Source organism: Podarcis cretensis (assembly GCF_951804945.1).
Source record: "Podarcis cretensis genome assembly, chromosome: 6".
Taxonomy (NCBI): Eukaryota; Metazoa; Chordata; class Lepidosauria; order Squamata; family Lacertidae; genus Podarcis; species Podarcis cretensis.
The window spans coordinates 75,850,267-75,877,773 of record NC_137175.1 but is presented as its reverse complement, the minus strand read 5'-3'; the positions used below and the strand labels follow the sequence as shown (position 1 = coordinate 75,877,773).

Below are 27,507 nucleotides of genomic sequence, written 5' to 3'. Positions count from 1 at the left end.
TGAAAAAAGACCTGATTAAAGGCAGTAAGGAGTTTGATGGTGAAGCGCTCTAGGCATGCATATGTGAGTCCCATTTTCCAGCACCCTTAAACTACAGTTCCCAGGCTTCTTTGGAGGAAGCCATGTGCTCAAAAAGTATGGTGTCAATGTGCCCTTGGGCAGAAGGAAGTCATGAGGGTGGTTCAGAGATTATTTGTGGCACCAGAACGGCCAGAAGCCCTGCTGGTTTTGCGTCCATCAGGTTGGAAGGTAGAAGAGCTGGAAGGTGAAGAAGCATGCCAGTTCCAGGGTTCATCATGGAAGCCAGTCAGGGGGAGTATGCAAAGCCACCCCAACACTCAGAACTGCCCCCACATTTCCTCTCTACCATTGGAGGGCTGATAGCAGAGGAGCAATGTGGGTGGTTCTTTCCATGTGTCTGGGATGGGCCTCCCTTTCCACCCACAGAGAGGGAGAACCACAATCTCCTATGGCCTTTGGAATGCCATCTCAGGATCATAGGATTGTGCCCAAAATGTGTTCTATCCATGTCCTGAATGGGGTAACTGTGCCCCTGAAGGGCCAGGTATGCAGCCATTTTAGACTGACAGCTGTCCCTGGAGGCGTAGGTTAATTCTGTGTCTGGGGAGGCTGTCTACCAGCTCCATCTGGTACGCAGGCTGAGACCCTACCTGCCTGTGAACTGTCTCGCCAGAGTGGTGCATGCTCTAGTTATCTCCTGCTTGGACTACTGCAATGTGCTCTACATGGGGCTACCTTAGAATGGTGACCTGCAATTAATCCAGAATGCAGCAGCCAGACTGGTGACTGGGAGTGGCCGCTGAGACCATATAACACCAGTCTTGTAAGACCTACATTGACTTCCCAGGACATTTCCAAGCATAATTCAAAGTGTTGGTGCTGACCTTTAAAGCCCAAAATGGCCTTGGCCCTGTATACCTGAAGGAGAGTCTCCACCCCCATCATTCAGCCCGGACACTAAGGTCCAGCACCGAGGGCCTTCTGGCAGTTTCTTCACTGCGAGAAGTCCCTCAAATCAGATGTCAAGGAAATAAACAACTATCTGACTTTTAGAAGAATGTTTTTAATATTCTGTTGGGAGCTGCCCAGAGTGGCTAGGGAAACTCAGCCAGATGGGTGGGGTATAAATTATTATCATCATCATCATCATCATCATCATCACTGAAGTTGAGCCAATAAAAATATTTAAGTTTCTATTCCATTACCCCCCTCCTTTGTGTGATAGCAGAAGACACATGCAAGCTGATGGGTTTGATAAACTGCTGCAAATTACTAGTGAAAGAGCAAATCACTTTTAAGTAATATTAAAATTAAGCAGACCCACCTGTAGGCTTACAGTTTAAAGACACATTGCCAGGGGGGCAGGATAGAAAAATAAAGGGTGGGGAAAGAGACTGAAGGCTAGTAAGAAAATTCCAGGGTAAACAGATGATGATGATTTATTATCCATTTGATGTAGGTTCTACCTTTTCTCCCAAAAGAGTCCAGGGCTAACATACGACATTATAAATACTGGAACATAACTAAAAGTGTTGCCAAAAAAAAAAAAATGTTTAAAGGTTTTAAACCCACTTTTGGTATAGATATCTAAATTTCCAAACTGTGCTCCCATTGCTAAATATAAAGGGTTCTGTAAGGTTTAGGTTTTAGATTGGAAGCTTTGCTGTACAAGTGTCATGCAGCAGCAGACAAAGAAAGACGAGACCGTAGATCTAGATAAGGAAGACCATGGAAATACTTGGAAGTAAGCATAAGAAGCTTAGTGCAAAGTCGACAAGCAGGAGAAAGCTGGTGAATGGAGTGGTACAAAGGAGTGAGTGATCTGGATGATGAGAGGGAGGGATCACGGCAGTGAGGACAGTTAAGGCACAGCAGAGAGGTTTAAGCAGGAAGGCAGGCATCAAAACTTAAAATAATTGAGGGGTGAGCTGTGCCAAATGGGGCCGTTGGGCATAGGCCAGACTCTGAGGGGGCCCCAGCGAGAGAATCCCAGCTGGGCAGGGGTGGAGACAGAGGTGTGGCCTTTTGGGGAATCCCTCCATCTGGGGTGCTAGTAGGAAAATCTCTGGAGGGGCTCCCAGGCTGCCTTGGCTTCTCCCATCTTCTCATGAATCTCTGACTCATCCTGGAGAAGGATCCCTAAAAAGGGGGAGTTTCAATTCCTCCCAGCCTCTGTTCTTCCCTGGAAGCTAAATTCTACCCCCCTTACCATGCCCAGGGCAAACTGAAGCTGCTGCTGCATTGGAGGTTGAAGGATCCAAACACAGGACACTGCCTTATGTGGAGTCCAGCCATGGGTTCACCTGGGAATCTACAACTTGTTTTAGATTCTGAGCTCCTCAGGAAAGATGAGGCTGAATCTGAATGGAAGGAGGAAGGTGGATGGCTGACCCGGGTCAGGTTGTTAACTGTGCCCCTCTCCACAACCTCTGAGATTTCCCACCCAGGACCCTTCGAGACATCTGGAGAGACTCTGATACCCAAGTCTGAGCTCATCTGCTTGCTTGAAAAATATAAATACAGAGATGTTGGTTGTCCAGGAGAAATTGAAAGCAGGCAATGGAGAAGACAGCCAGAATTGTCGGGGGCCATGTGTAGTTTCAGGGACGCAGGTGGCGCTGTGGGTTAAAGCCTCAGTGCCTAGGACTTGCCGATCGAAAGGTCGGCGGTTCGAATCCCTGCGGCGGGGTGCGCTCCCGCTGCTCGGTCCCAGCGCCTACCAACCTAGCAGTTCGAAAGCACCTCCGGGTGCAAGTAGATAAATAGGGACCGCTTACCAGCGGGAAGGTAAACGGCGTTTCCGTGTGCGACTCTGGCTCGCCAGAGCAGCGATGTCACGCTGGCCACGTGACCCGGAAGTGTCTCCGGACAGCGCTGGCCCCTGGCCTCTTAAGTGAGATGGGCGCACAACCCCAGAGTCTGTCAAGACTGGCCTGTACAGGCAGGGGTACCTTTACCTTTACCTATGTGTAGTTTCATTTGGAATAACAAACCACTTAAATGTCTGGATTGTGGAATCTGCTACGGTCAGTGTACACAACTAACTTCACATCAACAAAGAGAAACCATCACAAACAGGATAAACTTATGTACTGAACATAACAGAAACCATTTAAATGTATGGAGTATGGAAAGAGTGAGAGTGGAACATTTAAGAACAGACTCACACAGGAGAAATTATTTAGATGAATGGAAGGCTGAAAGGATTTCAGTCAGGGTTGACTTCTTCACATCAACAAACTTACACATGGGATAAACCATTTAGATGCATCAAATATGCAAAGAGCTTCAGGGATCAGAACTTATTGTATGTCTATGAACTCTTACAGAGACAAACAGAAAGAGAAGTGTTTTTTGTTTTGTTTTTCGTATTTTCCTTACTTACCGTCAATGAACTCACACGGGAGAAACCAGATAAATGTTTGCAATGTGGAAGGACCTTCAGTGGGAAACCCATAGAAAGCATCAATGGGCTCACACAGGGGATAAACCATTTAAATGTATGGAGTGTTAGAATACTGCTTTAAATGTATACTGCAGATGAGGCCAAAGACAAGGCAAAAGTCTGCACACAGAGACAAAAGGAAAGAGCATTTTTTAAAAAGTACTTGAAGAGAGAAACAAACAAACTACGTTATCTATAACAAGAGAAAATGATGCTGAAAAATATATTGAAAAACCCTTGAAGCCATCTATGGCGGATCAAATGTACCAAAAGCAGAAGGCTAGCACTCTGCGAACCAACCAGAACTTGCAAGATGGAATAGCATTCACATTTGTGCTTTCACTAGGGCTGGATAGACCTTTTTGAGATAATTGCAATGCAATATGTTGTTCCATGATAGAAGAAAAATGGGATATAGACGTAAGAAAATATACACCCAACCCAACTGTTTTGCCAGTCAACTAATTGTACTTAACACCTAGAAGATTATGCACATCTCAATCTACATTTTAAAAAAACACAGCAAAAACATCCTACCAGTTCAATTGGGCTCAGATAAGCATCACGACACATATTGGGGAGTGAGCATCCATATACAGTGGTACCTCGGGTTAAGTACTTAATTCGTTCTGGAGGTCCGTTCTTAACCTGAAACTGTTCTTAACGTGAAGCACCACTTTAGCTAATGGGGCCTCCTGCTGCCACCGTGCCGCCAGAGCACGATTTCTGTTCTCATCCTGAAGCAAAGTTCTTAACCTGAGGTAAAATTTCTGGGTTAGTGGAGTCTGTAACCTGAAGTGTATGTAACCTGAAGCGTATGTAACCTGAGGTACCACTGTATTAAGATACAGCTGTGGAAGGAGGGTTTTTGGTGAGAAACTGACATAGGGAAAAGATTGAAGTATTTTAGTCCTGATCAGGTTTGGGAATGGGCCTTGTGGCTGCACTTTATAAACAAAAAAGATGTGATCTGCCTAAGCATTGTTTTGGATGACATGCATAAAGTCACATCTACTGTGACCCTTATTTTATCCATGTTGCATATGACATGAGAGATGGTAGTTCGTTGAAGGACATCCCATGTGGTTTGTGGCAAAGGTGAAGAACTGCACCAGGGACATCCTAATCTATGGATCATTCCCTTAGCCACATTGGTTCTCTAACTCTAATCCTAGAGAGGCAGTGATTTGTGTTTGTGGGACAGAAAAGTTAAAAACAACCACTCAATGTTCAATGCAAAGAAAGGCTCCCATGGCAGCTCAGGGAGTTTTTCGGGATGCAAAGTCACCTTTTTGTGTGACTTAGCAATTTATATCATTTAATGATCTGCCAGGAAAAGAAGCATGGAATACTGGCACTTTAGCCATTGTAAAAATGTGGTTTCCAGTGCAAAGTTAAGCTTCCTTTGTACAAAGGGGTTCTGTTGCTCGAAAAGAAACAAAAAGGCAGAGATGCATGACCTTTGGAAATCAGGGAAAGCACCACAGTCATCCCAGACTTGAAGGGCATTTTCACGGCAATAAAAGCTATTGTGCCTTGCTGGTTGATTGATATGTCTTTTTCACCCCTTTTGCTGCTTCATTGATAACTGAGTAGCCAGTTTTCAAGGCGATTGCCATTGTGGATCTGGGTGTTGCCTGACAATAAAAAAACAGCTAGTTGAGACTGGTGTGCCTGCAGCAGGGGACAGGGATGCAATGCTGGAGAAGTGTTTTGAGAAAGTCTGAGAATAAAATATTTTATTGTATATGGAAAAAGCAGTTAACCAGAGAGAAGTGAGTCAATAATTTAATCTTCAAGTGTTAATGGCTCCCATTAAAGGTAAAGGTAAATGTACTCCTGCCTGTACGGGCCAGTCTTGACAGACTCTAGGGTTGTGTGCCCATCTCACTTAAGAGGCCGGGGGCCAGCGCTGTCCACAGACACTTCCAGGTCACGTGGCCAGCGTGACAAGCTGCATCTGGCGAGCCAGCGCAGTGCACGGAAACGCCGTTTACCTTCCCGCTAGTAAGCGGTCCCTATTTATCTACTTGCACCCGGGGGTGCTTTCGAACTGCTAGGTTGGCAGGCGCTGGGACCGAGCAGCGGGAGCGCACCCGCCGCAGGGATTCGAACCGCCGACCTAACGATCGGCAAGTCCTAGGAGCTGAGGTTTTACCCACAGTGCCACCCGCCATTAAATCACACATTGAGCCATCTTACAGTGCCATACAAGACCCAGGCTGGAGAATCCTTGCTCCTGCAACTGTTGCTGAACTACAGCTCCCATCAAGCATGGCAAATGGTCAAGGAAGATGGGAGTTGTAGTTTAACAACATCTGGAAGGCTAAAGGTTCCACAGACCTGCATTGCAGCAGCATCGGTGGCAGACTTTGGGCTCTCAAATTTCAGCGGTGTCCTGTGCGATGCTAAAATCTGGCATTCCACACCCCACCCCATTCTGCAGCATTGTTGTGGACCCCCCCCCCCCCGCAGTGGGGCACCCAGTTGGTGGCACTACCCTAAAACTACCTCTACCATCATCCAGTTCCCAGCGGTGGCTCCTCCTCCAACTGTCACCTCTCCACAGGGGCCTCTGTTAAACCCTGAGGTGAGCGAGAAGCAGCAGTTACAGCCTCTTCTCAATGCACAATGGCCTTTTCTATTAATATTGTAAACCCTTGCACTGCTTGGATTCAACCCGAGATAATTCACCATTTGCTTACTTTCCATGACATTCAAAAATAGCTGCCTAAGGTAGGAATGGTTCTGGTTAGTACTTGTCGATGCCCCCTTTTCCTCACAGTCTTGAAGACTGATAGTGTCGTGATTATGATACATTCCTTTGGATTATGGTGAAAGCCCCACAGATGAGGTACAACCCTTGGCTATATTTTAGCCTCACAAACTATGACGTATCAATGATATAATATAGGAGTCACTACTAGGTCTGAGGACAACAAGTAAGTTGTATCATTTTGGTGTAAGTGGCAATTCTTTAAAATGCCTTGTTTTGTCCACAGGATGCCTCCCTCACCGAGATCAATTCATTCAGTCCTTTGATGCCCACATCCCCGTCTTCGATGATCAACCAGTACAAATTTGACGATGAACCAGAATTAAAGGATCTTTTCATTACAGTTGACGATCCGGAAAGCCACATCACTGCCCTAGAGACGTTCATCACCTACAGAGTTGTTACAAAGGTTAGTTTCTTATTGCCGCAAATTTCCGCTTTGGCCATTTAAAGTAAACTTTGCAGCTGGTACCGACGTCGCAGGTGTTGTGTGGTACTTGGCAAGAAAGAAGCACGTGTGTTCCGCTTGCCTTAGAGCAGGGGTTGGCAAGGTTCACTCCAGCGGAGATCTCTCCGCGGGCCAGATTGCACACGATTCCGCGCATCTGCATCTGTGCAGACGCGATTTCCGGTGCAGACACAATTTATGGTACAGCAGAAGCGAGTCCCCATGCCCGTTTAGCGCAGCTCATGGGGACTCTCCAAGCAGGCGACTTGGTTCGGGAGTGGCTCGTGGGCTGGTTAAATGACCCCCATGGGCTGCTTGTTGCCCATGGGCCTTAGGTTGCCTACCCCTGCCTTAGAGGAAGCCAGATGTTGTCAGACTATAGCTCCCATCATCCCTCACCACTGGGACTGATGGGAATCCGAGACTTTACCTGGGGGGGCAGCTACTCCTACCTGAGAGGGCTTTGGGCTTGGGCTTTCCCAACAGCCATGTGACAGACTTTTTGAAATAAGAATAATGTTGAAGGGTTTTTTTTACCCCCAAATAAGGGGGTTTTCAAAAGCTGTGTGTGATATAGCATGCGATTCTGCTGTGGGGGGGGGGGGGAGGGAATGGTCAGCAAGAATGTTGATTGCACAAAATTGGAAGACTGGAGAAATACCAAATAAAGAACAATGGCAAGAGAAGTTGATGAACTAGGCAGAACTGGCAAAAATGACAGATAGATTAAGAGAAAAAGACAACAGTGACTTTGAAAAAGAATGGAAACCATTTATATTATATTTGCAGAAACAAAGAAAGTCAATAGACTTGATGGCAGGATTTAAATAAACATTCACAATATTAGTATTAGAAAATGTTTAGAAAATAGTGAAATATTATAGTGTATTTAATTTTATTTATGATGTTATGTTATTAATAACTTTTTCTATTAGGAGATAGCAAAGTGGGTGAAAAGAGAAACAAACCAGAAGCAGAAGTTGGGGGAAACCCTGGAAGGAAGGGAGGGAGGAATATATAATAAATGTTAAGAAACTGAGATGTATGTAATGAATGAAAAAGAAAAATGAATTTAAAAAAATGGTCAGAAATCGCATGGGGTGTCCTGGCCAAAGCTATTTATATGAATGGAAAGATAACAAGGAAGTGGTTTGGCAAGGCTGCCTGCCAGTTTATGATAGTTACCTTCTGCATACATACATACATACACACAAACACACACCCCTACATCTATATCTACAGTTCTACACACACATATTCCTGCCTTCTGATTGTGCTTTATAACCTTTCACAGATATTTCTCCTATACACATACACACGCACGTTTGTCTGGCAGTTACACAACAATCTCAAAATGAGGCGTGATGAATATAGGAATATATTTGTGGCTGCACTGAAATGCACTTTGCCCATTTTTAAAATTAAAAAAACCATACAACTAGTCAGTTTTGAAGTCTCCCTGAGAAGAGCTGAGTTTCTAAGGACCAGCTTAGATAATAGAGTTGGAAGGGATCTCGAGGATCATCTAGTCCTGAAATGCAGGACTTTTTTGCCCAAATGTGGGGCTCAAACCCAAGGCCCTGAGATTAAGTCTCATGCTTCACCAACTGAGTTATCCATCCACTGCTTTGAGTGCTTGTTTTTTTTTTTTCTTTTCTCCATGTGTAAATGAAGTAGAGGATAGGCAGCTTGATCTTATGCATATTTGCTTGGAAGTCAGTCCAATTGTATTCAAGGGGGGGGCAGCGAGGAGCTTGTTCCCCAGTGCACAAGAAGATGCCACCCATTTTAGATTCTTCTCTGCAGGTTCTTCTCAAAAGGCTACTTAAAGCTTAGACGTCTTCAGAGCATGCTGTAAATACAAATTTGGCAAACCTCCTGTGCTAATCTGTGCTGCAGTAAGACTGAATGATCTCATGAACCTAGCTCATGCTCAGAGTCATGAATTGTAGTTCTGCTCTGGCTGTGTGCAGTTCTTCTGATACAAAAGGACCTCTGTGCCGAAGCGGAAGTCCCATTCATAGTGGCTACTCAATAATCATGCACTGTTTGCTTTTAAAACACTCATTCTCTCCGCCAAATAGCCATTATACACCATGAGTGCCTGAAGGCCTTTTCGACATATGCATCATTTGACTGTCTTCTATATGTTTTCTAGACAATGCGTGGTGAATTCGACTCCAGTGAGTATGAAGTTAGACGACGCTATCAAGATTTCCTTTGGTTAAAGGGAAGGCTTGAGGAAGCACACCCAACTCTCATCATTCCCGTAGGTCTAATCAACTCTTGTTAGGCAGAAAGCTGAGATTGAAAGAAGAGAAAAAGCACATTGGATGTGCTAAACTGATTTCTTAAGAGTGATAAGTGGTAACTGTTCTTTTTCTGCAGTGTATCCTCTCCCTCGTATTTGTTCTAATAATGAAACCACTGCATATTTTATTTTGACTTGGTTTGCATGTAACACTAAACCATGTTCTAATGTTTTGAAGATAAGCCTAAGTGAGCCTTGGGCTTGCACACTACCCCCCTCCTCTCACCCTTTGAGCCTCTGCTTTTATTTTAGATGAATCACAGAATAATGCAAAAACCCCAAATCTTAAATGAAAGCAAGCCATGCCAGAGGAGGAGGAGAATGTGAACCCATTGAATCACTTAGCCTCATTCTTGTGACACTATAAACTATGGGTTCGGGTTACATCCAAAGCAGACCAATATTTTTAGAATGGCTGTTTACATACACATGCACTTATAAAACTGTGTTTTCCCTTCCATTATCTTTCTGCCTTAGCCATTGCCTGAAAAATTCATAATGAAAGGAGTTGTGGAACGATTTAATGAAGAATTCATTGAAACGAGAAAGAAAGCACTGCATAAATTTTTAAACCGGATTGCTGATCATCCCACTTTAACTTTTAATGAGGACCTCAAAATTTTTCTTACTGCACAAGCCTGGGTAAATATTCTTTTTTTATTTTGTTGTGGTGATCATAAAAGTAAGATTGGTCAAGTCTGACCAAAATAGGTACCTATCTAACTGGGTTAGGGTGAATTCAGACTATTCCTCCTCCTTTCCCCCAGGATTGTAATTGGGGAGAGGTTGTGCACTAACTTCAGACACCTCTTTTCTTCTCCTGCATCCTTCCACGTTCTCTGCAGACCAAAACTGAGAGAAAGCAGACAGAGAGCACTCCCTGTTTGCTCATTCAGAGCAAAAGATCTCCTCCTTGCTTCTGTCCGGATACAGTCCAGATCAAAAATACCCTGTTGCATTTACCCTGTGTTTTCATTTTTTATGGAATATTCAGGGAAAGAGCCTAGGACCTTAGGAAAGCCACTATGAAACAACACATCTTCTCAGAAAGCTTAGTTGGAGTATCAAAATGCACATACACCCCTCCGTTATGGGAATGCCTTTGAATATTTATAGGCACCAGTTTATTTTTACTTAAGTGGGGGTTATAGACAAAGCCATGCTTTTAAAGAAGTCATTGAAAGCACTGGACAAAACAAGGAACACAAGAGCAAAAAGACATGAATAATAATAATAATAATAATTATTATTATTATTATTATTATTATTATTATAGTCATACCTTGGGTTACGAATGCTGCGGGTTGTGCGTTTTTGGGTTGCGAACCGCACCAAACCTGGAAGTACCGGAACGGGTTACTTCTGGGTTTCGGCGCTTGTGCATGCGCAGAAGCGCCGAATCGCGTCACACACGTGCGTAGACACAGCGCTTCAGACTGCAAACGTTGCGGGTTGCGAACATGCCTCCCGCACGGATCACATTCACAACCAGAGGTATGACTGTAATAGGTAATAGTTATATGCTTCTCATCTGATTGGGTTACCCAAGCCACACTGGGAGGCTGCCAACAAATTAAAACATAGTAAGACGTCAAACATTCAAAACCTCCCTATACAGGGCTGCCTTCAGATGTCAGATAGTTGTTTATTTCCTTGACATCTGGTGGGAGGGTGTTCCACAGGGCAGGCGCGACTACTGAGAAGGCCCTTTGCCTCATTCCCTTCAACCTCACTTTTCAAAATGCAGGAACTGCCAGAGGTTATACCTTAGTAGCGTGTGAGTTAGCAGATTAATTTTGGCATCAGCGATGGGAACAAAGGTTTATCATGTTTCATATGGACTGTGATGTGAACTTGGGTTTTTACTACATCTTTTTTTTTTTTAAGTACGTAAACAACAACTCACCCAAGTCAAAGCTTGATTTCATCCCTTAATTTTTAGGAACTTTCATCTCACAAGAAGCAGGGGCCCGGTCTGCTCAGCAGAATGGGACAAACTGTCAATGCAGTCGTGTCGTCGATGCGAGGAGCGCCTGTGAAGAACCGCCCAGAAGTATTTACAGAAATGATGGACCACGTGGAGGTGTTTAGCCAGAAAATCAATCTGTTGGATAAAATCTCTCACCGAGTCTACAGGGAAGAGAGAGGTTGGTGGAAAAGAAAGCCAACTTTCTTGGCTATTTCTGGTGGGCTTCCAGATTCTTCCTCCTTTCTGGTTTCAGATTCCCCACAGTATGGCAGATTAGAATCCAGCCTCTGATCCCTCTCTAAACTTCATGTATACCAATATGATCTCCATTTTCTGAGTAGGGATGTTTAAGTAATCAAAATGGTACTAGTCACACACAAGAAGGGGATATCAGGAGGCTTGGAGGACCCACAAGTTTTGGAAAAGTAGTAAACTTATTTAGAAAGCCTAGGGTTGAGGAGGCAGAGGGTGATGGAATGGAGTAGCTGGAATTCTAATCAGTGAGACGCCACGCTGCAACATTTTGCTGCAGACCCCACTTGTCCCAAATAGAAATTAAAGAACTATCTGCCATGAACTCAAGACCAGATCTTCTGGTCCTCACCTGTCAAATGGGACTGAACTGGTTTGCCTGTGACCACATCTTGTCACAGACATTTTGAAAAAAATATTATTTTAGAAATGGAATTTAAATGCCAATCCCTTCTCTTCTCTCCTTCCCCCCGTTTTAAAGACTATTTTTGTGAGCTGAAGGAGTTTGGCCCCATCCACACGCTTTGGTCCGCATCCGAAGTAGACCTGGCGGACACGCTGAAAGGGGTGGCAGGCTGCATCGACAAGTGCTGCAAGGCGACCGAGAAACAGATGGCAGGGCTCTCCGAAAGCCTCTTCCCTACTCTGCACGAATATGTGCTGTACAGTGAAATATTAACGGTAAGATGGAACGGGCACTGCGTGGATTCATCTATCATGGACTCTTGTTTTCAACACCCTTCCTTCTGATTGCATTGCTGTAGTGTAAGCGGCCTGTCAAATGACTGCAGTCAGTGTGTTTTCTTAGCTGGTGTTGGCAATGCAGTACTTTGGGTAAGGGCAGCAAGCCTGATGCTCTCTAGGTGTTGCTGGACTATTAGCTCCCATCAGCCCTTGCCACTGGCCATGCTGGCTGGGGTTGATGAGAGCTGGAAGTCCAACAACTCCTGAAGATCTGGCTACCCCCTGGCTTAAGAGACTGAGCATCTGGCCTTTTTATTCTGTATCATCATCATCATTATAAAAACAATATGCCTCCTATCTGACTGGGTTGCCCCTGCCACTCTGGGCAGCTTCCAACAAATTACAACACCACACAGTAAAGCATCAAACGTTAAACATAGAGGGCTTGACATCTGGAGGGCCTTCCACAGGGCAGGCGCCACTACCAAGAAGGCCACTGTAACTTTATTTCTTGCAGTGAGGGAACTGCCAGAAGGCCCTCAGAGGTGCTGGATCTCAACTGAATCACAGGGGTGGAGATGCTCCTTCAGGTGTACAGGGCCGGAGCCGTTTAGGGCGGGCCTAATGTCCTTGATGGGACGTGGGTGGCGCTGTACGCCGGCTCCCTCGGCCAATAAAGCGAGATGAGCGCCGCAACCCCAGAGTCGGTCATGACTGGACCTAATGGTCAGGGGTCCCTTTACCTTTTTACAACCTGAGCATGAGATGGCAGGGCTCACAGCATTAGCCCTTCAACAGATCTTGCTTCCCCGTTAAGTTTCCAGGCAGTTCCCTAAATCCAAAGCAAGGCAAGCGTCTGTGTCTCTTCAGCTTTAGACTATTGGTTTTCCAGCTCTTTGATGACCTGGCATTCAGCCAGGTGAGAGGGGAAGCCTCACACATTTGTCTCTATGGCAACATGGCCCACTCCTCAAGATGCTAATGGGGTACTTAGCTGGGCCAGCTAAGGCCATTATCTTATGGAGAGGCTGATTTGACCAGTCCCTCTACTGCAATCACAGGATTGGTTGGGGTCCATGGATATAATCCAGACCACCTCCCAGTCCTGAGTGGTTCTGAGCTCCGAAAGCAAACTTTATAGGTAATAGGGTGCTGATGAGTTGTCAGTATCCAGTGAGTCCAGCATTGCATTGTCTGCAGTGCTAGAGTTTTTGCCCTGAGAACCACCTTGAGACCTGCGGGTATAGGGCAGTATATAAATTTAACTATTTATGTGCTGCAAGCCAACCATGGGACGTGGGTGGCGCTGTGGGTTAAACTACAGAGCCTAAGACTTGCCGATAAAGAAGGTCGAAGGTTCGAATCCCCGCGATGGGGCGAGCTCCCGTTGCTCGGTCCCTGCTCCTGCCAACCTAGCAGTTCGAAAAAAACGTCAAAGTGCAACTAGATAAATAGGTACCACTCCGGCGGGAAGGTAAACGGTGTTTCCGTGCGCTGCTCTGGTTCGCCAGAAGCAGCTTAGTCATGCTGGCCGCATGACCTGGAAGCTGTACGCTGGCTCCCTCGGCCAGAAAAGTGAGATGAGTGCCGCAACCCTAGAGTCGGTCACAACTAGACCTAATGGTCAGGGGTCCCCTTTACAAGCCAACCATATATGCTGTAAGTCGCCCAGAGTGGCTAGGGATACCCAGCCAGATGGTTGGGTATAAATAATAAAAAATATTGTTGTTGTTTAATCATCATCATCATCATTATAGCAACAACAACAACAACAACATCAACTCATCATAAACACCTTCCTTGTTCTCTTACAATGGCAATGGTCCCCACCTGAGAGGTGCCGGAACCGAATTCTGGTGAGTTACGGCTGAAAAAAAAGCCCTGGTTGTCCATATCTTCGAGTTTCCTATGAGCAAAATCCTTACCTTTGTTTCAAGGGTGCTGTTTTCTGTTGCCGTAGTCAGCATCTTGAGTGGAAAACTGCCTTCACCTCCTCACTTTCTCACCTCTTAAAGGTTGCCAGCCTCAACACCACCTCTGATGTACAATTTCTCTTGAGCAGCAATGCACAATAACTGTTTTCTAGCTAGAGAAACTCAGAAGCAAAAGATTATTTGGAAGGTGGGCCAGAACTTGTGGGTCTGCAGCTCAGAGTAAAATGCATTTAAACTCCAGTGGCATGAAGAGAACTTTGATGTGTCTGTTTTTCTCTGAATCACATCCAATATGCTTTCATCACAACTGAACCCCCTCTACTTATAGGGTACTTACTAGGAATGGCATAGCGTTTTCAAAGCGAAGGGGACAATTTGAAAGCTCCATTCTGCCTGCAATTATGTGTGTGTGTGTGTGTGTGTGTGTGTTGTATACTGTATATTCTTGTGGCCAATCTGATTGTGCAGCTATCAAAGGAAAATTGGAGGTAGAAGCCTCCACAGCAGTAGAGGAAAAATTGCTCAAAATATATGGCATCTGTATACAACTTGGCAGGATTCACTTGAGAATGTAGCCCTGAATAGCCATTTTAGGCATAAGGGGGGGGGGGAGTGTTTGCTTTGAAGCAGCTCTGCTGCTGTTACTCAAACTCTCCTTATACATGTTAGGGAACTGTGGATATCAGGGGAAGGTTCTGCTGCTCCGTACCGCCCTGTTGGTTTGGATTTTGCCCCAAGTTAGGCCCCTAATGCAGGTGGGACGCAGGTGGCGCTGTGGGTAAAACCTCAGCGCCTAGGACTTGCCGATCGTATGGCTGGCGGTTCGAATCCCCGTGGCGGGGTGAGCTCCCATCTGTGGTCCCAGCTCCTGCCCACCTAGGAGTTCGAAAGCAGCCCTGGGTGCAAGTAGATAAATAGGGACCGCTTTATAGCAGGAAGGTAAACGGCGTTTCCGTGTGCTGCGCTGGTGCTGGCTCGCCAGAGCAGCTTCGTCACGCTGACCACGTGACCCGGAAGTGTCTGCGGACAGCACTGGCCCCGGCCTCTTAAGCGAGATGGGCACGCAACCCCAGAGTCGGTCACGACTGGCCCGTACGGGCAGGGGTACCTTTACCTTTACCTTAGCCCCCTAAAGTGCCTCAAAGTATAAGCACTCTGCAGAGATTAAAAATAAGGCAGTCACAACCCATGTGCTTACAGTCTAATGAATGTGATACATAAGGAAAAGGGGATGAGGAGGGGAGAGGAAAACAAAGGCTGGAGCAGCGTGTTCTTTCTGGAAGGGATGAGGGAAGGAAACTCCCTGTGCCATTCATTTTCAAGACGATGGCTGGAGCCAGGTTGGTCTGCTTGCCATGGCAGTCTTCCCGGGAGACTTTGGGTGCAGCTTCCCTGCGGCCTTCGGTCTCTTCTCTGACGGCAGAGGCCAAAATGTGCTTCCCTTCAGCTTTGCACTCCCTGGGAAGCTGATGGTTGGAGCTGGCTGTTGTTTTCTTCTGGCGGGGGTGGGGGAAGCTTTGTGAAATTGCTTCTTGTCTGTCCAGTGGCTGGGATCAAGCTGCTCTCCACTGTTTCTCCTGGGAGGCAGCCTCACAGTAGCTTTTAGTCCCCTGTCCAATTGATGGAGACAGAGTATGCTGCCATGTGATGTATCCTCAATGGATTTGTCTAATGCTCATTTTAAAAAGTTCAAGTGAGCAGCCATTATCACATATTTTTTTTTGGCAGCAGATTCCTTAAATTAAATATGCATTGTGTACTTTCCTTTATCTGTAGTGAATCTGCCAGTTTCATAGGACAAGAGACAGAAATGTCTGTATCCACCTTCTTCCAAGTTTCTAATGAAAATATTCATTGGGAGCTCCCTTTCATAAGTTATTTAACTGGACGAAACATTGCTCCGTTATATGTATCTCTCTCTCTCTCATTCTTTCTTTCTCTCTCATTCTTTCTTTCTCTCTCATTCTCTTTCTCTCTCTCCTGTTTTGCAATTCAGGGGGTTTTGAAAAGAAGAGACCACATACAAGCAGAGCTGGATTCCAAAGTGGACGCTCTATATAATAAAAAGGCAGAAAATGATCTGGTGAGTATGCCAACCATTGCTAAATAATAATGGGGTACTTCTTGCTGTAATTAAAAAATTGATGCAGTCGCATCACATAACTGTGCTAATGAAACATGATGGCAAAGGGCTTGCACCAGGGCACTGCCTTCCTGGGATGCATCCCTCTAGCTCAGTATACTGTCAAATTTTACTGGATCACTGACAGAGATCTTTCCTATAATTTTTTAAACTGGAAATAGCTAGGGATTGCGCCTACAGATCTACAGCTCCTGCCCCAATACTCTTCCAAATACAGGGGTACCTTGGTTCTCAAACTTAATCCGTTCCAGAAATCTGTTCCAAAACCAAAGTGTTACAAAACCAAAGCGCGCTTTCCCATAGAAACTAATCCGAAATGGATTAATCCATTCCAGACTTTTAAAAACAACCCCTAAAACAGCAATTTAACATGAATGTTACTCTCTAACTAGACCATCGATCCATAAAACGAAAGCAATACACAATGTACTGCAGTCACACAATCAATCAGTAGCTGAACTGGGTTCCACACAGTCACAAAAACAAAACAAAAAAGAGCCGCAAAAATAAAAACGCAAAATAAAGAGCAAAAACAGACAGACAGCGTAACACTCAAAATGGAAGCATGGCACTCAAAATGGAAGTGCAACACTCAAAACGGAGCACATTCGGCGTCTGAAAAAAGTTTGCACACCGGAACACTTGCTTCCAGGTTTGCAGTATTTGGGTTCCAAGTTGTTTGAGTACCAAGGCATTTGAGAACCAAGGTACCCCTGTAGTAATTTGGTGTGCTGATCTTGAACATACTTAGCAGACCACTTTCTCCTTTCACCATGATATCTTACAAACCTCTTGAGTGATGATATCTGTTAAGTCAAATTTTGTAGAAGGATGCATCGTTGGAAACTGCTCCTTCCCATCTACAGATGGTGTCTGGAAAAAGAATGCAAACTTCCCCTCTTAGCTGCCATCCCTCTTCCTCCCCGCATGTTTGCAGGCTAATCACATGTCAGGAACAATGGATTTGAACCTTGGCTTCCAATTAAGTTCCACACTCCAGCAACTACATCTTTTATTGTGGGGGAAACAATTCAGGAGGTACAGTTTGCTAGTCTGTGCTCAAAAGAGAGATGATGTCACAGTACTGGTCTTGTATCTCAGATTTTTATCTTGAGCGTGCGCACACACACAAAACACTTTCTAATAGAATTGTCATCCGATTTGTCCTAAGGTAATTTGGAGATTCCTGCTTGGACAAAACATCTGAAAAATGGCAAGGGAAGCAAAATGAGTTCGGGTAAAAACAAGTATCATTTCTTCAAGGGTGTTCCATTGTAGCCCTGAGTTGTCGCTGGCATTTGTCTAAATCGAAATTGTGTCATGAATCTGCAGGTTGCTGCTCAGGCCAGACGTGAGGAATGAGGGGGAATGTAAAAGAGTTTTGTTGTGACTTGCAAAATTTCTCAGGGAATGCAGAGATGGGAGCAGAGTGAAACGAGCGGTCAGTGATCAAGCTCCACAAAACCACCAAATTGTCTTAACCATGATAGCGTGCAATGGAACTCACAATCACAGAGTAGTTGAGGGACAGTCATTCTCCAGTGACTAAAAGCTTCACCTGTCAACACTTGCCTGTCACATAGTCGTTAAAGACAGCAGAGCTTCCATCAGTTAAAAAAGCAGAACACATCTTGCTCACATTAGGCGTGATGACCATACAAGAACATCAGAAACAAAGGCCTATCTAGTCCAGCGTTCTGTTCACACAGTGGCCAATCAGATGCCTATTCTTCCGTCCACAAGTAGGCTGCTAATTTCTTTCCAATTGCTTTACCACTTTGTGTACGAAGCTCTGTATGGTTCTGGAGCAATGACAAAACCACGTCTCTCCTAAATCCCACCTCGGTCACTTAGATTTGTGGATGAGGGTGGTTGGAACTGGCTGGGATGAGGAAAGGAAATTCCCTGCACCATTCATTTTCAAGACGATGGCTGGAGTCAGGTTGGTCTCCTGCTTGCCATGGCATTCTTCCCAGAAGGCAATGAAGGAGCGTCTCCACCCCCATCGTTCTACCCGGACACTGAGATCCAGCACCGAGGGCCTTCTGGCAGTTCCCTCACTGCGAGAAGCCAAGTTACAGGGAACAGGCAGAGGGCCTTTTTGGTAGTGGCACCTGCTCTGTGGAACGCCCTCCCACCAGATTTCAAAGATAACAACAACTACCAGACTTTTAGACGACATCTGAAAGCAGCCCTATTTAGGGAAGCTTTTAATGTTTGATGCATTACTGTATTTTAATATTGTGTTGGAAACCACCCAGAGTGGCTGGGGAAACCCAGCCAGATGGGCGGGGTATAAATAATAAATTATTATTATTATTATTATTATTATTATTATTATTATTATTATTATTCCTGCGGCCCTTGGTCTCTTCTCTGATGGCAGAGGCCAAACTGTGCCACCTTTAAAAGCTTTGCCTCTGCAGCAAAGCATGCTAGGACTGGAGGGGGCTTTTAGTGTTGCGGCATCTGTGTGTTCTTTTCTGACGGGGAGGAGAAAACAAACCTTTGTGAAATTGCTTCTTGTCTGGCTAGTGGATGGGATCAAATTACTCTCCAAGTTCTTCCTGGGAGGTAGCCTCATGGGGCTCTTGGCCAGGCGGCTTCCACCACTCCTCCTCATCCAGCCAGTCCCTGACATGCCCTCTCTGGCCATGATGGATAGGGCTGATGAGAATTGGAGTCCAACAACATCTGGAGAGCCACATGCATTTCAGGGGGTTGGATTAGATGACCCTTGGGTCCCTTCCAACTCTACAGTTCTATGATTCTGTGTTGCCTTTCTGTCTTTCAAGTATTCAAAATACGGGACATATTTTTATCACTCCTGCCCCCAACAAAAAAGAAATCATATAAACAGCACTTTTTTCTGGGGGTACGCATACCCCTAAACATTTTGTGAATCTAAGTTTGGCCTCATTGAGGGGCAGTATTTCAATATGAGTAGGTGCTGGAGGAGACTCTTGAGAGTCCCATGGGCTGCAAGAAGATCAAACCTATCCATTCTGAAGGAAATCAGCCCTGAGTGCTCACTGGAAGGACAGATCCTGAAGCTGAGGCTCCAATACTTTGGCCACGTCATGAGAAGAGAAGACTCCCTGGAAAGGACCCTGATGTTGGGAAAGATGGAGGGCACAAGGAGAAGGGGACGACAGAGGACGAGATGGTTGGACAGTGTTCTTGAAGCGACTAACATGAGTTTGACCAAGCTGCGGGAGGCAGTGGAAGACAGGAGTGCCTGGCGTGCTCTGGTCCATGGGGTCACGAAGAGTCAGACACGATTAAACGACTAAACAAACAAACAGGAAGATGAGAGTACCCCTAAACATATTTTTTTTTAGAAAAAAAGCACTGCATATAAAAATGATTCTTCTTATCCATGAATTTGCAGATGGGGAGCTGAGGCTGTGAACTGCCTCCTAATAAAATTGTGGCAGCGACTTCCCAATCCGTAGCACAGTCGCATGACGAGGAAAGACTTTGTTTGGGGTACACAAAAACCGGTTCTGTAGAACGTTGCTTGGTTGCTGTGCAGAACAGAATCTGGCTCTGTTCAGCAACCCCCCACCCTTTTCTCTCTCGTAGGCAGCGCTTTCATCGACCTTAATGAGCACAACACAACTGTCCGGTTGAGCTTGCCTTTGAAAGCGGATACCCAGAAATTATGTTGACAGTGAGTGGCATGAGCGTGAATGTAATGCGAAGAGTAGTTGTGCCAGAGAAATGGAATCACAAACAGGTCATTAGCGCTGACAAAAGGCTAGAACGCTTGGTCTTTATAGGGGACATCGATTCGTTCCTGCAGGGAAGTCAGCTGTGACGCCTGATAAGAGGGAGGAGATTGGGACAGGGCACAGTTTTGGCAGTCGTTTCTAAGACTGAAAAATGGATCTCATCCGATAGGCCATGTGATAAATAGCAATAGCTTCCAAGCTGAAGCGCATACTTTTGGCCAGCTGTGAATTGCCCCTTTCCTGACCCTTCATTGCAAAGGGCTCCTTTAAGAGTAGGTTTGCAAGTTCAGAAAGAACGTGGGACTTGGACCAAAAAGATCCAGGTCAACAGTCCTACTCAGCCAAGAAGGTCAATAGGAAATCCTGGATTAGACCCATTCTCTCAGCCCAACCTACCTCTCAGGGTTACAGTGGTACCTCAGGTTACATACGCTTCAGGTTACATACGCTTCAGGTTACAGACTGCTTACCCAGAAATAGTACCTTGGGTTAAAAACTTTGCTTCAGGATGAGAACAAAAATCATGCTCCGGCAGCGCGCCGGCAGCTGGAGGCCCCATTAGCTAAAGTGGTGCTTCAGGTTAAGAACGGACCTCCAGAACGAATTAAGTAGTTAACCCGAGGTACCACTGTACATGAAGACAGAACTGAAGGGGTCAAACTAAGGAGGAACTGATGGAGCTGCTTTATACCCAGTTGGCCCTTCAATTGGCTCAGTATTGTGTATACTAGTGTTTCCCAAACTTGGGTTTCCAGTTGTTTTTGACTACAACTCCCATCATCTCTAACTACCAGGACCAATGGTCAGGGATGATGTGAGCTGTAGTTCAAAAACAGCTGTGCAGCTATCCCAGAAAAATGCAGGCTGTGCGGCTATCCCAGAAGCCAGAACAGCAAGAGGGATCGCTGCTTTCACTGCGCAGCGATCCCTTTTGTTGTTCTGGCTTCTGAGATTCAGAATATTGTTTTTCTTGTTTTCCTCCTCCAAAAACTAGGTGCGTCTTGTGGTCTGGTGCGTCTTATGGAGCGAAAAATATGGTCATCCATAATGAATTGTAAAAAAATGTTTAAAAGTCCCCCCCCCCCGCAAAAAAACCCCCCAGAGTCCTTTTTGTTGGGGATAATTAAGACTGAAATTCCCAGGTGTCAAAAAAGTTTATTTATGTATGCTACTACTGCAGCCCATGTTTTGTTAACCCCAAAATGGAAAACGAGTGAGGTCCCAACTAAAGAAGAATGGCAACTTAAGCTGACAGAATATGCACAGTTTGCAGACTTAACATATAGAATAAGAGAACAAGAAGAACATAACGTTTAGAGAAGATTGGAAAATGTTTATTGAATATATGTGGGGTGGGAATATGTATACCTGAAAATGTTGACAGCATTAAGATAAATACAACAGTGTAAATAAGTTTTGATGATGCAGTAATGGAATACTGAATGGTTTAGTTTTTGTAAAATATGCAGGGATTTATGATATGCAAAATGAACCATGGAAAGAGAAGATAGGAAGTCATTGATAATTTAATGATGCTTAAATGAGTATTTTAAATTGTAAAACATAAAATTTAATAAAAATTATAGATATATATTATAGATAGATAGATGATAGATACAAACCTGACACTGCAATAAAGCAATAGGGTAGAATAGGAATGGGAACTGGGCTTCCATACTTTGAACAGCTGTGGAGAAGACAGCATTTTGGCAGGTGCACTTCATCTCAGCAGCTCTATGACACAACAAGTGTCGCCTGCCCAAAAAATGCCTCTTACACATCACTGCTAAAGATACCTGAGCCCTGGTCAACTTACATGGCAGTAAACAAGAATCGACCAGGAAGTAACTGCAGCTTGTCTGCAGTGGGTGCAGCAAGGTGGTTACTATGGCAACCACCAGGAAGTCAGCGCAGCAAAAATGTAATGATGGTTACTCTCAATGACCACTATAAGCTCCCAAGGATATATATATCCCTGTCATGGAAACCTGAGGCCAACATGAGTCGTCAGCTTTTTTTTCCTACAACAGCCAGAAATCTTAGGGATGCACAAGTTGCTTTAGCTCCATTCCAGAATTGTGTAAAGGTGTCAACATCTCTTTGGTTTCCAGTCTTGCTGAAGCAGTCGGAGAAAGAAAGAAGTTTGTTTGCGTGCGTATTAGTCTGTAGTGAACATTCTCTTTTTTTGAATAAATTTTATTAGAGCTTATAAAGAGAGATAGGTATAAAACTTAATACCAGATATCTTTCTTATCCAACGTTAATCTAAATAAAATAAAAACATAGAGGAAAAGAGGAAAAGGAAAAAAAGAAAGGAGGAGGAAAGAAGAGAGGGGGAAAACGAGAGAAAACGATAAGAAGTCTAGTGAAAATTCTCCGTTGGGGCAGGAAAGCCTCCCCTCAAGATCTTAGGGTAAAAAGTTTATGTTTGGGGCAAGATTTGGGTAGTGTTCTTTAATTTGCAATGAGAAGAGGTGGCACAGGGGTCCTCTTCATTTATTTCTTTTAAAAAAACAACACGCACAACATTTTAATGTTCAAACTCGCTCAGCTGCAGCACACTTTGAAAATGGCCATGTAACTGAACCCTGCTCAGAGAACGTGACCCTTTTCTCTCTTCCAGTTAGTGCCACAGTCTGGAAGAGAAAGGGGAAAGTTGAGGGGCACATTAAGGAAAAAATAATGGCTACTGAATGTTTGAATTACACTCCAGGGGTGGGAAATCATTACCAGTAAAGCAGAGGCACCAAAGACTCTTTATTTTTTCCTTGGGCTTTTAGTACTTAGCATGAAAAGTGGCACTTCCTCTTTTAGTGACACAGGAAATTTGGTCCTGCCTTTTTGTTTAGCTGTGTTTTTATCTCTCTTTCTTCCTGCACTGCTGTGTTCTTAGGTTTTTATTATTTTTGAGTATAAGTTGCTTTGTGTTACCTGGTAAGAAGGAACAAAGCTAACTCATTATACCACAGCTACGAATGACACGAAATTCATTCATGAATGCGATAGGCAAGCAGTTCTTCAGAGAAACTTGTCAGCCATCACTGACCTTCCGAAGAACCCGAGTTTCCTGGAAAATAGGTTGGGATTTTTAAAATTGCAGCCAAGAGAAAAGGTCTTTTGCCTGCATCTGCATTCTAGAAACGCAACAAAGACCTTGCTTTGATGCTAACAAAGATTCCATTACCGAGTTCTTGATTGGGATTTCACCCTCTGTTACTTAGTCTGATTTTGTTTGTTTGCTTGGTCTAGCTATCAGAAGAGATTGGAAAACTTGAAGATAAAGTAGAGTGCGCCAATAATGCTCTGAAAGCTGACTGGGATAGATGGAAAGAAAGTATGCGTCTTGACATGAAACTGGCTTTTTGCGCTGTTGCAGAAAATAATATCCACTATTATGAACAGGTAAGACGCACTTTTAGAAAAGCGTTGTGGGATTGTTTGCTTTCTCTGTACAGTTCGCTAAGAAAAGAAACCATTTGTAATGCAGCTTTATATTCCAACATAGGCCTTTCAGCTAGCTGCTGTGAGCTTGAACTGCTTCTGAGCTGACGGTCAACAGAGGGCAGTCTTGTTTTACAAAGTGTAAGGATGGAAGCATGTATTTATCTTGCTTCAAGAGAGCTGCAAGCGTTTGAGACAGGGAAACTTTGCCTTCCGGGGCTGTATAGAAGAAGACTGCAAGATTTGAATAGTAGATCCATCACTGAGCGCTTTAGTTGATTAATCAGTAGGCCAAATTTAAATTGGTGTGGCTGAGATGGAAATTAGTGTCAGCTTCAAGGTAGAGCTGCCACCTCTTTTATTGGACCTGTTTCTATTCCTTAAACAGCAACCCAGCATGAAGAGATCAAGCAAATTAAGCTATAATAAATAATAATGATAAATTTTATTTATACCCCGCCCTCCCCAGCCAAGGCCGGGCTCAGGGCGGCTAACAACCAATATTAAAAACAAGTTGAATAAATACAACTTAAAAACAAGATTAAAATGCAACATCAAAACATTAAAATGCAGCCTCCTCACAGGAGGAGAAAGGAAAAAAGAAAAAGGGGGAGGGAATCAAATTGACTCCAAGCCAAAGGCCAGGCGGAACAACTCTGTCTTACAGGCCCTGAGGAAAGAAATCAGATCCTGCAGGGCTCTGGTATCATGAGACAGAGCGCTCCACCAGGCCGGAGCCAGTGTTGAAAAAGCCCTGGCTCTGGCTGAGGCTAATCTAACTTCCTTAGGGCCTGGGTCACACTTGTTTTATTTTCTTAAAGCCATTGGCTGCATTCGCACATCACGCTAAACTAGGGTTCTGTGTGAGATATATGAGCAGGGACAAGTTGCTGGAAGCCTCAAACTCGCATGTTCCTCATCTCCCCTCTCTTCTTCCCATGCAGCCAAAAGGAGGAGTGTAAAAACCTTTGCTTCCACTTTTAGTTGACTAAAGTTTGCCGTGCCATTTGCTCCTGGAATTACAGTTCACCTTAGGTATGAATTAGTTTTAACAAGGCAGCTTCAGTTTGGAGTAGGCTTGTTTGAAACTGACCAGATGTTTACATTAGCCACAATTTGTCATACCAGGCAACACAGCAAACTAGATTAACCAAAAATGAAATTAAAAGTTTCTGAGATCCTCCATCCAGCCATACACGAGGAGAGAGGAGCATGAAAGCTCAAGGCTTGTTGCAGCTTGTCTCTGCTCCTGCAGGTCACAGTAAACTGTGGTTTAGTGTGATGGTCAGATGTGACCACTGCAATAAGGAGTATATCATAAAAGATATCTAATTATGAATGTCTTACATGGATGTCTAATGTTTGCTGCAAAATGCTAAGGACCTGATCCACAGAAAACCTTAATGTGGCACCCCCATGCCATCTAAGAGCTTTTTGCAGAAATAAGTAAGTTTAACTAGTTTTCTTTGTAAATAAAACCAATTGAATGGAGCTTTTGAACAAATGAAATTGCCATACAAGGAACAGCTCTTTTTGTCTCCCCCTTAACAACCTTGAAAAGGAGCCATGCTATATTTTCTGACTGAGAGCACCATATTAATTAGTTCCTTTAAAAAGATAGAGAGAGTCTCTATACCTTGTTGTATTCTAATATGGGTTTTCCCTAATATGAATGGCTTTCATCTGACCTCTCAGTGTTGAATTTACAAATGCTTTCAACATAATGTAATTAGAAAGAGAGAGCTCTTGATTATCAGATCTGTTTAAATTTGTCTAAGAGAGGCACGGGGCATTGGCAATCTGCTCCTATAAACCAAGATCAAAACACTTCCTCGTATCTGAAGCTTTGCTGCTTCTTGACATTTCCTTAGCTTCCTCCTATCCACTCATGACTTTTGGATTTTCCTATCATAGATGCATGCCCCAAAGCTAGTCATACAAACGTAGAGCTCTAAAATTATTAGACTGTTCATAGACTGGTCTTGAGGCAGTTTGGGGTTTTTCGTAGGAGGAAAGAAAGGATCTGCAACCCAAACATAAGCATTTGCTTTTGAGTATCTCTGTGAATTCTTACAGTGGCCTCCCTACAATGCCCACCATTGCACCAACTCTCCAGTATTATTATGATGCAGTGCTAGTACACAGCTCTCCAGACATTTGAAGGTGGCTAACCTGTGGTTCTCCAGGTGTTGTTATATGGCAGCTCCCATTACCGTCAACCATTGGCCATGCTGGCTGGGGCTAATGGGAGCTGGAGTCCCAACAACATCTGCTCTAACCCATTCCCAGCATTTATATGCTGGTGCAATTGCTCAGAACTGGGCTGTCAGACTGATAACTTGAGAAGGAACTAAGGCATATTAATCCCTTCCTCAGCTGATCTGCATCTGTGTGTGTGTGCATATATATATATATATATATATATATATATATATATATATATGGTATGCATGAGAGGCATTGACTCTGGGCCACACCCACTGCTCAGGCCAAAAAGAGGTTCGCCAGTCTTGCCCTAAAAAGGTTTGTCACATTAGACATGCCAGGAAAGATTGTCAGACTTTGGGGCCTCGGGGAACTATCTTCAAGCAGAGGAGAGAATGCTACACACCTTGACATTTTTCTTTGGCTTAGATCAAAATCCAAGCTGGAATGGAATTTCTGGCTTCCCCACCACCTCCTGCTTTCGACGGGTCACCTAAACTCCCACAGAATCTCGTCAGGGTGACAAAAAAAGGATGCTAAGGGAAAGGAAGATGAAAAGTGTGTGCCCGGGCAGTGGCGGGGTGCTGGCAAGGGGATAGAGTGACGCTTTTCCGAGATAGTTTAGGAACGGCTGGGGAAATTTATTTGTGATTTCACCATTTATTTCCAGGAAACTTTGGAGGGCTCCTGCACCAATCTGAGGAGAGCCTCAGCAGGCTTGCCCATCTCTGCGTCTCACAGACGTGCTGTCTCCATAACCCTCCATCAACCTTCTCATGTATACCATAATTTATTGTGCCCTTTGTGTAGATGGGGAGCTGAGCCTTGCCTACAGAAACCTAGTGACCTCTTAGGTAGACTGAGATTTGAACCAGTGATTTCTTGACTCAGGGTTCATTCTCCTAGCCACTATGTTGCACTTCCATTTACCTGCTGGTATCAAATGCATGCAAAAATCATGGCATGTATTCTGGGTGATGATACTCCCCCCCCCCTTTTATTACATTTTCATTTATTAAATTTATATCCTGCCCTTCCTCTCAAAGGAGTCTAGGGTGGCAAATACACCAGTGAAAAAACAAATGCTATTTAAAGCATTTAAATGCAATTAAAAGTATCCAAAGAACATTTAAGCGCAATAAGCACAGTAAAACATTGAACAGGATTTTTTAAAAAGGGTGTCTTTGGCACAGACCCACTGAGATGTTCAAAAAGGTTGCAATGGCCCCTTTGCTTTGTGTTTAGTTCCTTTTATTGCCTTGGATTCCATCGTCTCACACAAGTATTTCTAAAACGTTGTTTCCCCTTTGTTAAGTCTGGGGTTAAGATGTGACCTCAGAGTTGTTCCACATGCTTTCTTAGGTACGTTTGCCTGAGGATTTTTGCTGTCAGTCTGTCAGGCCCCATTTAGCTAGTATGGAAGAACACGTCTTATCCTCCTTAAGCTAGATTAATGCTGTCACTGTATGAAGTACTTCAACAACAGAGCATACCTGCAAACTGATCATCACAGAGCGAAATGACTTACAATGAGTTGCAGGGCTTTGTTGACACTGTAGCAGTCTTGGCATCACCAGCCAGAGCTGGAAATGTCCCCTGACTGAAATACTGGAGAGTGTGGACAGTAATAATTGGAAGAACCAATGATTTGATAAAAGTCAGCCTCCTATTCATAACTATTGATACCTAAGATTTCTTTTTGCCATGTAGTGGAATTCTATTCTGGGTGCCTAAAAATGGTCTAGCAATGCAGAATGCTATCAACATTTTGTTGGACTGTGTGGCGAATGCCCCACTAGTTTCAACTAGCACTATCAAGCAATAAGATTTTTTTTAATGATTAGCAGTACAACCCCAGGGACACGGGTGGTGCTGTGGGTTAAACCACCGACGAATCCCCACGATGGGGTGAGCTCCTGTTGCTCGGTCCCAGCTCCTGCCAACCTAGCAGTTCAAAAGCACATCAAAGTGCAAGTAGATAAATAGGTACCACTCTGGCGGGAAGGTAAATGGCATTTCCGTGTGCTGCTGTGGTTTGCCAGAAGCGGCTTAGTCATGCTGGCCACATGACCTGGAAGCTGCACGCTGGCTCCCTCGGCCAATTAAGTGAGATGAGCGTCGCAACCCCAGAGTCGGCCACAACT

At 44.4% G+C, this 27,507-nt stretch overlaps 1 protein-coding gene across 2 annotated transcripts in view; it reads left to right on the top strand.

Annotated features, from left to right (window-relative positions):
- The window catches only part of SNX7 (sorting nexin 7), a 59,425-nt gene that overhangs the window by 11,713 nt on the left and 20,205 nt on the right, over positions 1-27,507 (top strand). For both annotated transcript variants that reach the window (XM_079981574.1, XM_079981573.1), the window contains exons 2-8: positions 6,469-6,651; positions 8,849-8,959; positions 9,479-9,643; positions 10,944-11,148; positions 11,704-11,903; positions 15,837-15,923; positions 22,967-23,119. In XM_079981574.1, coding sequence (XP_079837700.1) covers positions 6,469-6,651; positions 8,849-8,959; positions 9,479-9,643; positions 10,944-11,148; positions 11,704-11,903; positions 15,837-15,923; positions 22,967-23,119 — 1,104 coding nt within the window. The remainder of the gene's footprint in view (positions 1-6,468; positions 6,652-8,848; positions 8,960-9,478; positions 9,644-10,943; positions 11,149-11,703; positions 11,904-15,836; positions 15,924-22,966; positions 23,120-27,507) is intronic.